This window comes from Lissotriton helveticus, chromosome 4_1 (assembly GCF_964261635.1).
Source record: "Lissotriton helveticus chromosome 4_1, aLisHel1.1, whole genome shotgun sequence".
Taxonomy (NCBI): domain Eukaryota; kingdom Metazoa; phylum Chordata; class Amphibia; order Caudata; family Salamandridae; genus Lissotriton; species Lissotriton helveticus.
The window spans coordinates 1,707,282,722-1,707,294,850 of record NC_136063.1 but is presented as its reverse complement, the minus strand read 5'-3'; the positions used below and the strand labels follow the sequence as shown (position 1 = coordinate 1,707,294,850).

The 12,129-nt window shown below is 36.8% G+C and overlaps 1 protein-coding gene across 1 annotated transcript in view; it reads left to right on the top strand.

The window, feature by feature from the left end:
- Positions 1 to 12,129, top strand: part of GABRA3 (gamma-aminobutyric acid type A receptor subunit alpha3) — a 1,474,619-nt gene that overhangs the window by 969,780 nt on the left and 492,710 nt on the right. The window contains exon 7 of the mRNA XM_078685895.1: positions 5,341 to 5,484. Within this exon, the coding sequence (XP_078542021.1) occupies positions 5,341 to 5,484 (144 nt within the window). The remainder of the gene's footprint in view (positions 1 to 5,340; positions 5,485 to 12,129) is intronic.

The following is a 12,129-nucleotide window of genomic DNA, read 5'->3' as shown; positions in this document are numbered from 1 at the left end:
AATGATTTGTTGTGGACATTTAGTGCATTATGATGTAGTGTTTTTTAGCTATTGGGACTGAGCTACTGGGAATCAAGGAAACAGTGGTTCATCAACTTTGTGTGTCTCTGTAACCATGCAGAAGGTCAGCTGACTGACCTTACAGTCTATCTATATATCCTAGGTACAAGAGAGAGAAAATCTAGTCCTTCAGATATCCTATCAGGATGCAGCAAGCAGGGGCCTTTCCTGATTTGATCTCCTGCAGCTCCAGAATGTGGTCTCAGGAGGGCTCCTTGAGGTTCTACTTGTATGAGTTGAACTAGTCAGTGGGTGGGCGAGATTCCTGGTTCATTTCTAACCAATAGAGTAGATATTCTAAGTGGTAACCCTATCCACTTTTCCAGCAGTTCCTGTTTGCCTGTCTACAATCTGACAGTGCATCTTACTCATAAAATCCCAAATCCCTTGTGCAGAGCTTTGTGTCTACCCCGAATTGTAGCAAGGGAAACTAGCAATCCGCTCCCACTGTGTCTGCTCCAAACTGGTTTTGGGGGCACCCTCTCCTCTGGGTTTGGAGCCAGACTGGATAGGGTGGGCATGGGGAAAAAACGACTTTCCTTTCTTCAGGTCCCCCATTAGCCCTTTACTAGTTAATGAAGTTTGTGGGCCCTCCCCAACTGTCCTTTTCGCAAGGGGAAGAAAAACACTATCTGACACCCAGATGTTTGTCAATGCTGTGTTTTAACACCTTATGATCAGGGAGGCACTGTCAGACCATGAGCTTTATTACGAGTTTGGCAGCCCATGGGACCACCGAACCCGTGGTGACAGTCCAACCACTGCCACAATGCGGGCCCGCCTGCAGTATGATGAGTTTGGCGGTCGGTTTGCCTCAGGACCACTGCAACCGATCGAGATAAAGGATCCTGCGGCCGTTAATTGGATTTTTAATAAATGTGAACAATAGATTTTGAGTAATAATTCTAGCGGTTTACTGTCAAAAGTTACAGATTACAGTGTACAACATGTTCTGTGACATTTTCCAGAATACAGATACAGTACTTCCAGTGAGTGGTTAGTCACTGGAAGAACATAACAAATGTAATTTTGCAGATGTTAAACTTTTAATAAGAGGTGACATTTTCAGAACTGTGACATAAAATCTGACGTTACCATTACTAGTGCTACGCAAGGCAAATGTTACACAGTATCGATTAACCATAGAAGTTTTGCCAGAACTCCACATGAAAGAGGTCTGGTATGCAATTCTACATTTTTTAAAGAAATCCATGGGTATTAGGAAAAGGTATGAATTATTATATTGATACCATTTTTACTTGTATTTCATAATATATAGGAAATAAATATGTTTTATAGCCTGTAATAGATTAGCTGGCATATACGTTTTTATTTAACTTATAACATTTGTATATAGAATCGTTGTATGCTTTTATGGCTTACTGCTGAATAAAGATGCTTTGACTGACTGACTTTACCATTAAAGAGAAACTTAAATTACAAATCTTTAGATACCAAGCTTGACATTTCTAATTGCCCCAATTGCAATTTGTCACTAATTAAATGTAATAAGGTTACCCAATTATCCTATGGTAGAGGTAGGTTTTGCAGTAGTGACACATGAATTTATGAGTTCTTTTAGTAACAGGACATGTACAAGTTTAAAGTACATGCAAACTTTTTTAATACACTGCACCCTGCCTTATGGGCTGGTTAGGGCCTATCTTAGGGTGACCTAAACTTATTAAAAAGAAAGGTTTAGGTGTAGCAAAGGGTAATGTTGCCAAGTTGAAATGGAAGTTTAAATCTGCGCACACAGGCTGAAATGGCGTTAGTGCTTCAGGCCCATTCACAGTGCTTAATTTACAGGCCCTGGGTAAACGTAGTACCACTCTACTAGAGTCGTAATGCCAATGAAAATGAATTCAGCAGATTGGAAGGAGTAAGGCAAAGATTTTAGAGAAAAACCACCCTGAGGCTGAGAGTTATAACATGCCCCTCACCAGCTGAAAGTGGGAAGAACTACCCAACCTCCTGGGAGTTCTCAACATTTAGGCAGAAGACCCTGGAGAGACCGTCAACACTGGCCTAGTCTGTACAGAGCCACATGCCACTATAAAGTCTGTTACCTGAAGGAAAATGGACCACCTCAACAGCTTGTGGTTTTCACCCCTCATTTACATGAGTCATCTGAAGGGCCGGCTGCCTGTCTGAACCCAGAAGTGAGTCAGAATCAGGTATGGTCACAGTTACATTAGGGCCCACACCACAAATCACCTTTTTGGGCAGCTTCTTGGACATCAGCTCATCTAAGGGAGCTACAATGGTTCCATACCCCTTAACAAACCTCCTTTAGTATCCTATGAGGAGCAGGAAGGCCCTAACTTCAGTATGGATTTTGGGGTTTGCCAGGCCAGGATGGTCTCTGTCTTGGCCTGGAGGGGCTGCACCTTGCCCCTGCCCACCAGGTGGCCCAGATACATCTCTTTTCCATACCCTATCTAGCACTTGCTGGCCTTAATAGTTAAGGGTGTTCCTCCAACTGGAAGTGAAGACAGCACTCTCATCTAGATAGGTGGCAGAGAATGCCTCTTTATCAGCCAGGCCCCTGTTGACCATATTTTGGAAGGTGGCAGGGGCATTCTTTAAACCACAGCGCATCACCCAAAACTGGAAGTGGCCTTTGGAGTTGAGAAAGCTGATCATTTGTTTTGCCCATTCAGTCAGACCAATTTGCCCATATCCTGATGTGAGATTGAAAGTACTTTGGAACTTGGTAGTGCCCAGCTTGCCTATGAGTTTATCTGCTCGGGGGGGGGGAGGGGATGGGGGGGTGAACATCAGTCTTAGTGATGGAATTGAGTCCTCGCTAGTTCACACAGATCCCAAGTTCTAGGGTGGCATCCAGTAGGAGATCATTGGATGCCAGCACAACTGGGCTGGACCATGGACTGTTGGAGGGCTAAATCCCCCTAATGCCAGCATCTTGGAGACCCCCTCCTTGATGTTAGCTCTCACATTGGTCAACAACCTGCAAATGTAGCTTTAACAGGCATGCTGTCTCCAGTATCTATGTTGTGGGTACACAATTGTGTAAGCCCAGAGTGAGTAAGAACAGAGAGACAAACTGCCTCAGTGAGAGATGATAGTCGCAATGCTTCTCACAAGGTAACAGTAGGGGAGGGGTTAACACCCTCTACTGACCCATCGTGACCCATCATTCTCCTTGAAAGACCCGAGGCATTCCATTTCTGAAACGCTGCCGAGCAACACATTTCCCAACACAGGGCTTCTCATTGTGAGCCTTAGTGGACGGTACACCTGAAGATGTAGGGCCTCACATCACAAGCCCCGTCGATGACTTAATTGGAACCGATGCTGCGCGATGCATCTCCTACGCAGGACAGCACATTACAGCCACAGCTTCTTCAGATCTACCACTGCATGACACATCCTCAACTCTGGATCTCGCAATGCTCTGAAACCTTAAGTTAAGGTACTTTGTTCAGTGGGTCAAAATTGACCACTGTGTCCGGCCCCACTCCTTTGACGTCAGTGGAACCAGATAACCGAGTTTGGCACTTTTTGCTTCTAGACACTATTTTCTCTTAAATCTTTAAAATAGCATATCAGTGGTACTACTGATTGGATGTTTGTAATTTTGGTCTCAAATAGGTTATTAAATTGTGCTTTTTTTTTATTAGAGAGAGATTTCTCTTTTTTTGGGTTATCACTTTAATACTGTTTGAAGTGCTGCATAAATATTTTACACATTGCCTGGTTGCTTTTGTGCCAAACTATCAGAGGATTAAGCATGGGTAAATTTGGGATTTGCTTGAGACTTCCACCTGGCAGGAATTGTGCTTGCTGCTTGAGTAACCTAACTATAACCTAATTTCTTGCACTTATTTTGTAATATTGTAAAATGCAACAACGCAGTGTGATGCACAACCCGATAGTATGTAAATGCAATTATCAAATGCCAGAATGAAATGATTTTGTATTCGTGGATGATAATTGAATGGTGTGCTATAAGTAAGTCAAGCTCAAACTTGTATTGATGTTTCAACCCTTATGACTGAAATGGAAACAATTTCCTAAATAGAACATTTTGACCTTCAATCCGAATTGACATATTTGGGTGTTTACATACTTTGGAGAAGATGTATGCCTGTCTGCTATTTGCTTACCATGACTAGACAACTTGGAATAAAGGCCTTTGTTAAAGGAGATAGGTAGGGAACAAATGCACAGACCATCCTATTTAGTTTAACCAGAAAAGTGGACCTATTAGCAAACTGCATTTTGTTGTACATCTGGCAATGCTACAATAATACTATGAATGTTGTACAAAATACTTCTCCTTAACTTATGTGCTGAGGTCTCTGCCTCAACATCTCCTATCTTTTCAGTTCTGAGATGTATCCTGCCCGCTAACTGCAGAGATTGTAGCACATGTATGCCTGCATTTTAGAAGTAAAGGTGCGAGGGACAGGAGCGAGTGGCTGGAAAATGGGGAATGCTTACTACTAACTGGGAGGGGTTTTAGGAGGAGTAGGCAGGGGTTAAGGAAGGGCTAAACGGTGGTTTAGGGAGGGGCATGCACCCACCCACAAAAGATTAAGCCTTTTGCTACTCAAAAATACCACTTCTAAAGTTTCCATAGTAAAAAAGGACACCAACAATAGTGAATTTACTCTAGGTCAGACCTGGAGTGACCAACACCTCACATGGCCAACCACTGGTGCTATAACACTTTCCCATAGAGGGATCTATTAACACCCAATAGCAAACAATGTTAAAAAAAGTTACTGTAGTTCAACTTCATAAAAATATACAAATGTAATGAAATATTAAAAATGTATACCTATTTGGAAAAGATTTATTATTTTATTTTAAGGTATTTTAACAACATTTGTTTTAAAGTAAAGATAAATGTAATTATATTTTTAAATAATTAAATGATTTACATTAACTCTATACATAACATTTAATGATTTTTAAATCCTAATAAATGAATATACACATTTTATTTTACATCTGATTGTTTTAAGTAAGTCTCTAAAATATTGAAATTTTACTTTAACATATTTAAATTGGATAAATATTTAATTGAAAGAAAGGAAAACATTGGCTTATTTCCTAAAATTGAATATAAACTTCCTAACATTTGTACTTTTTACTGAAACTTGAAATTAATGTCGAGTGTGATTAATTAATTCAGGGATTATTACCTACTTAAGAAAACCATTGAAAGAAATATGTAGCAATGTTGACTTCTTATCTTTTTGTAGCCTTATCTTGGAACAAGCATATACTTGTGTCTTTGTATCTTGACAGATGCTTACACAAAGGCAGAGGTAATCTATACTTGGACCAATGGATCCGATAAATCAGTGGCTGTGGCACCGGATGGATCCAGATTAAACCAATATGACCTTCTGGGCCTTGTTGTTGGAACGGAAACAATTCGATCCAGTACAGGTATGAGATTATTCTGGATGATTTGCAGCACTAAGGCATATTGTTTTGCATGTCACAACAGTAATGCAATGCCATTTTGAAAATGTGTTAAATTACATGAATGAGTGGATTAAAAAAGAAAGTATGTAGGCTTCTTTCTTTTGTATGAAAAATATTGTATTAACTGACAGATAGCAAAGTGTATAAAAACAAAATATAACAATCAACAAAAGGACAACATCATACAATGAAAAATAAGTAATTAATATATTAATCTTGTAGACATGTCCTCTATCTGCAGATACATTTATCAAATAACAAAAACTTAATATTGGATCAAAACACCGTAGGAAGAAAATACTGAAATAAAACTATAAAGAGGATGAGCTACTATGTGATAAAAAGTGTTTTGTCAATGGGGTAAGAAAATCAAATACATTTGCGACATATACATATACATAGTAGAGTGGTGTGGCTCACTGGTTAGAGGCGGCAGACCCGGAAGGAGAGAATGGCCCGGGAACAGGGTTCAATTTCCAACGTGGAAGGGTCGTGGACCAGGGTCAGCGGACTGGACAATTCTCGCCTCGGTGCCTACTCTAACCAGGGATCACACTTGGCAACTCTGGGCATTAAGCTTGCCTCTTCTCTACAACGGCCCCCCACAGATGCCGGGGATGCCTGATTTCACCTTGGAGATACCCAGAAGGAACCATCTCACAGGGAAAGCCAGGACGGGTTCCCCAGCGGTCTCCAGCGCCGGGACGCTTACGGGCAGCTGTGCGCTTTACAAGTCCAACACATTTACATTTACATTTACATACATGTGACATATGGTTTTGGGGAGAGAGCGGTAACAGAACTTGTCTAAAATAATCCATCTCTAACTTACTAAAATGAACAAGAAAGTTGGCTTGAGTAGTTCTTCCAAGTTGACACAACGATTGGTATATTTCTTCACAGAATTATTGAGATATAAAATCACTGGCACCACATTTAATAGCGAGTGAAACTGGTGATACATAAACACTGTAACATCAGGCTGTAAACAAAACTTTGGAAACATTTTTTAACACTTTAGTAATTGGCTGAAACACAATTGCCATCAAAACATCTGTCAAATGAGTATCGAAGGATTAAGAATTCCAAACAACTGGAAAACTACCTATAAATATACATGTAATACCTAAAGTATTTTTCATATCACAAATATTGTTTATTGAATTCCAATCTGTCCACAAATCTCTCAATTAATTGTATAAGTTGAAAGCATATGTTTAAGGGGAACAATGTCATGTTTACATGGTCATCAAGATTGATGTGAATCGCTATTCATTTATGACGAGTAAATCATGTTTACAAAGTTGTATTCTATATAAAAATAACATTTGCGCTATACTAGCTGTATGAGAGGATTTATGAATTGTATATGAAATGTGATTCCAAAAATTGATTCACCAATAAGAATCAAAATTATTTTCTCAAGCTAAGTCAGCTTTATATTTCAATAAAATTTTCTTGTCACCTTTAAGCACTTTGCAGATATAAGAAGCCTTGAGATGTGTACAGTATCACCATAGCTAGTATGTTGGAGGTCTCTATCAGGTAGTGATAAATAAGTATTTGATACTTCATTAGATAATAGCCCATATTCTCCCCCAGAAGAGTTTGGCAAAACAATAGTATTTTGTATTTTTGTAAAAGGAAATATTCAACAATTATAATATGATTGGTTGGCCCATATCAAGCTTATATTTCTCAAAGCATTCCAACATACTTTTCTATTTTTTAATTTCATTGATTTATTATGCCAAATAGTAGAGTTAGGAAAGTCCTTTTTCCATTTTTCATCTATACACTGCACTGCCAGTTGCAGTATGGGCACATTCTTCGTAATAGAAGTTGTTAAAAAATACTGGTCATTGAGAAAATGACAAACAATCCTTGAAAAAAAATGAGCTAATAAAGCTCTTTCAAGATCAACCCAGATAGGAAATAAGGGATTTAATCAATCTAGAAATGTTGAGTGTTTAAGCATTTTTTCAAATGAAGGTAATCTGAGAAATGTACTCCAACATCAGATTTGGTAAATGTAAGTATTTTTCCAATAAATAAAACCTAATTAAAAATGAATCAATCTCCTTAAAAAGAGGACTGGAATATTAACCAGAGGCATGGACAACATAAATAAAATTAACGGGGCCACCATCATTTTAATTGAATCTAATCGACCCGTCAAGTCACAAATAGAGGTTTCTATCTCGAAGTTCGGTCTGTACTCTTGTTTTTCTTTAATCAAATCTACCAAATTCAATTCAATTTCATTTTTAATGGAATAAATAAATCATAAGGCCAATATTTATTTTATTAGCATTCCCAGAGAAATATTACATTCATAAATGTCTTAGACAATATCTATTTTATGGAAGAATCTCACATTGTCTGCATATGTTTGGACCCTGAACTGCTGGAAGAGTATTGCACTTCATCTTGAAAGCTAGATTTGTGAATTCAGGGTTTGATTCACATAAGAGAATATCATCAGCACACACTGGCATTTTAAGATTTAATTACTCATTCACAAATTCACTGATCTCCATATTTTGTCGCATTATATATAGGAAGGGTTCCAATGCTGTAATAAATAACTGGAGTGATGGGCACATTTGTCCACTCCACTAGAAATTCAAATATGGGTAGAGTGACACCAATAAGACATATTGAAGCCTAGACTGGACAATAAAGCAATAAAATCAGATGTATAATCTTTGGGATGAATTTAAATCTTTGAAGAATATGAAAATAAAATTCCAATCCAGTCTGTCAAAATCATTTTCCGCATCTAATTCAATTGCTACAAAAGGATTTTTGCTGGTCACAGAATTACCAATAATTATATACATATGCTAGCATTATCAGATATTTGCCTTCCTTTGACAAAACTAGTTTGTCCTCTACCAATTTATGTAGTAGAACTGGTTCTAAAGGAGAAGGAATGATATTGGCAAAGAAAATTAAACTTATGATCTTTACCATCCTTTGCAATTCGGCAAATTAAGGCATCTTAAAGTTAACCATGAGAACACCCACTTTTAGAAATATATTTAGGAGTAAGTGGTTTAGGAAGTGAAGTTTGGATAATTTGGGATGGAATTCCAAGGGCAAGATGTATTACGTTTTCATAGACCAATCACTATAACAATCTCACCTATAGAGATATCTTCGTAAAATATATCAAAGTCAGTATCTGATGGGGAGAACTTTTAAACTATTCAAGATTTTCCATCTTATGTTATTGTTGAGGAAATTTTTCTAGGTTGTAAATATATTTGTAAAACTGAATAAAGTATCCAAAATATCACAATCTTTAAAGACTAAAGTATTAAAATTATCATAAACAGTTTCTATTTATGTATGCTCACTCGTTCCTTATTGTTAAATAATTGGACAGTAATTTTCCCCAGCTATTCCCTCCACCATAATAGTTTGAGCAGGATTTTTATAAATAAGTAGAAGCTAAATTGGTGGAACACGTATTAAATAAAAAAACTTTCAATTACACTTTTTTCACGTCTTGGGACTTAAAGACAAAGTATAAATTGTGTATTATCTTAAGGTTTGCCATCCTGTGATTTAAATAATTTCTTTTAATTCTATTTTTTGTAGACAATATTACTAATGCAACTCCTTGCTAAGGCCTTAAAAGCATCCCAGATTGTCTGGAAAGATATTCCACCAGTGGTATTAATAGCAAAGAGTACATCTAAACAATCTCAAAAGACTGTAAAAAATGACTAACACGCAAAAGGGCTATTTTAAATATCCATGTGCTAAATTCCTTTGTAAAGAGAAGCCAGGGGTTGTTGAAAGATATTAGGCATGATCTGATATTACAGTTGTTCTACTAATAATAATAATAATAATAATAATAATAATTATAATAATAATAATAATAACAATAACAATGCTAATACTACTACTACTACTACTACTACTTCTACTACTACTACTACTACTACTACTACTAATAATAATATTATAATAATAATAATAATAATAATAATAATATTAATGAATACCTTGTTGTAAAGATAATAGGCATGCCATGGTATTATAGTTGCTATAATAATGATAATAATAATAATAATGATGATGATCATCATCATCATAAATATATGAAGTAAAAGTTATGCACATGGGAAAATAATTATATTTTTAGTAGGTGGATTGCACGATGTCCACAAATCTATGAGAGATCTTCGCTTAATATCGCCTCTAAATTATTTCTTCATTTTAGATATGTATTTAGCTTTAGAATTGCCATCAATAAAGGGATCTAACAATTGATTACAATCACTTCCAGGAAACAAATAGTCATTAGGATAATTTATTAATATACTCGTAAGATTATTCTAGGAAATATATCAAGTTACCTTGCACAATAAACATTTAGGAATTTGACAGGAACTTTGCTAAAAATAAGCTTAGCAAGTATCCATGTGTCAACGCCATTCAAATCTTGAGAGATTGGCACAACATCTAGTTCATCACAAAAAAAGACATAATTTTGTTATTATGTGCAGCAGAAACAACAAATTTGACTAACCCCATACTTTTCAAATGTAATAGCCGTTTCCTCTGACAAATGATTTTCCTACAAAAGAGCAATATGGGAATTATATCTTGAGGGATGAGTAATAAACCTTTAATATTCCAAGATGTTACTTTGAAAAACATAACCAGTCAAAAATTCCATATGTAAAATAGTCTATACAGCCAGAAACAGTAAAGGTATAGCGATTGTAAAATTCAACATAAAGTCAAAAACTATACATGTGCCAGTATTGAAATCGGATACAGTTGGCCAGGCATTTAAATCACGCAGATGATAATATTTGGTGATAAACAGCTCACTCTCCAAAGAGAGAAAATGCAAAGCCAACAACACTATATTTAGCTTTGACATGGTACTTGCTAATTCATAAACTGCAATGTATTCATGTAATTTATGCTCTTATGAGCATGTGCTTTATTCTGTGAAGGAAACTTTCAGAATATCTGATTATATTTATAAATATGCCCAGTTACATACTTTATTTGATCTGATCAGTTTTTCAGAAAACTTTGAGATGTTATTTGGTAATATGGCCCATTTTGAGTTAATGTTTTGGGGGAAGTTCGTAATACCATGGCTGGTCGACTAACACTCACACTGCAACGTTAAGAATGGTGATGCGCCAGGAGATGCGGGGACAGTTTATACCTCAATATAATGTACCTGACCCCAATACGGGTTGTTCCACTTAGTGTTCACAGTTGGGACTTGATGTACTCTTGGCTGCCACTGGCCTGGGACATACTGTATGGTCCAAGGGGTCTTACTGCAAATGTGAATTTAAAATGATTTGCGTCTTTGTTGTACATTATAAAGGAAATGCACATATTTACAAATAACAACATTTAAAATAAATCACTGTATATGCGCTGTACACAATACATAAAGCATGCTGCAATTTTAAGCCTGATACTCCATCAGTCTCCTATTTCAAGGTCTATGAGTAGGATTTGCGGATCACATGTGGCATTTTGCTTCAGAGCCAGTAAAACAGCCATAGCATTTTGGTGGATTATTGTTTTAATGTGTTTTGTCAGCATTCATTTTGTTGCACTTAGAAATATTAATCGCCAGAACAATAGACAGGTGCATAAATAATCTGCAATGTGTTGGACAGCAGTACAATAGAAGACTCCTTAAGTGAAGAAAACCGAGACATATCAAGGCACATACTCTTTAATCTTTCATCACATCAAGAGATTCGGGTAATCATTTTAAAAGTTGTTGCTTTTATTCATTCATTCTCTTATCTTCCACCCCTTTCTATACTTCAACGTCTCACTTTATCTCTAACATTGCTTCATTGCTCCCAACCCTTCTCTTGATTCTTCTATCATGCCACTTTTCCTCTCTCCAGACGGTATTTTTCTCTACACCCTGAACACTTTTCTTCATTATTTTTCAAGGATGTGTCTCCCACTCTTGAATGTGCTCACTCAGCAGTCTCATTCTCTAACTCTCTCAAACATCACCAATCATGTTTGACACCATCCCTCAGTATTGCTCAAAATAATTAAATTGATACTTACCTTTCTTTTATCTTCTCCTTCAATGTCTCCTATAACTCTCCTCTTTTACTTGCTAAACAATACTAATGTCAGTAAAAGTATTCATTTCCCGCTTCCCCAACCAATGTTACCACATTCTTTATTTAATCCACTGCTCTCTACAGACCCACCCTACTCTGGCATGGCTGTGTCTGTCTCAGACTTTACTACATTCATTCTTGCATTTTGTCCCCACCTACTTCCTATTCACACAACAGGTGTCCTATCTTGAATACCTTCACATTTAATTCTGGTTTTCAAGTTGCACTTTCTACTGGAACTGCAGTTCTTTTAGTCACTAACTCTCACCTTTACCTTCAGCTACTCTCTGTTATTCTACATGACCCTTTAAACATATAGTAAACTGTGAATCCCATCCTATTCTGTTCTCTCCGATCCCTGCATATTTCTTGCGTATTACTCCAATGACAAACTTCCTACCTTATAAATCATAATTATGAAGTGTCCTGTTGTGGAAAAACCTCTCTGATTCTATGTTACTCT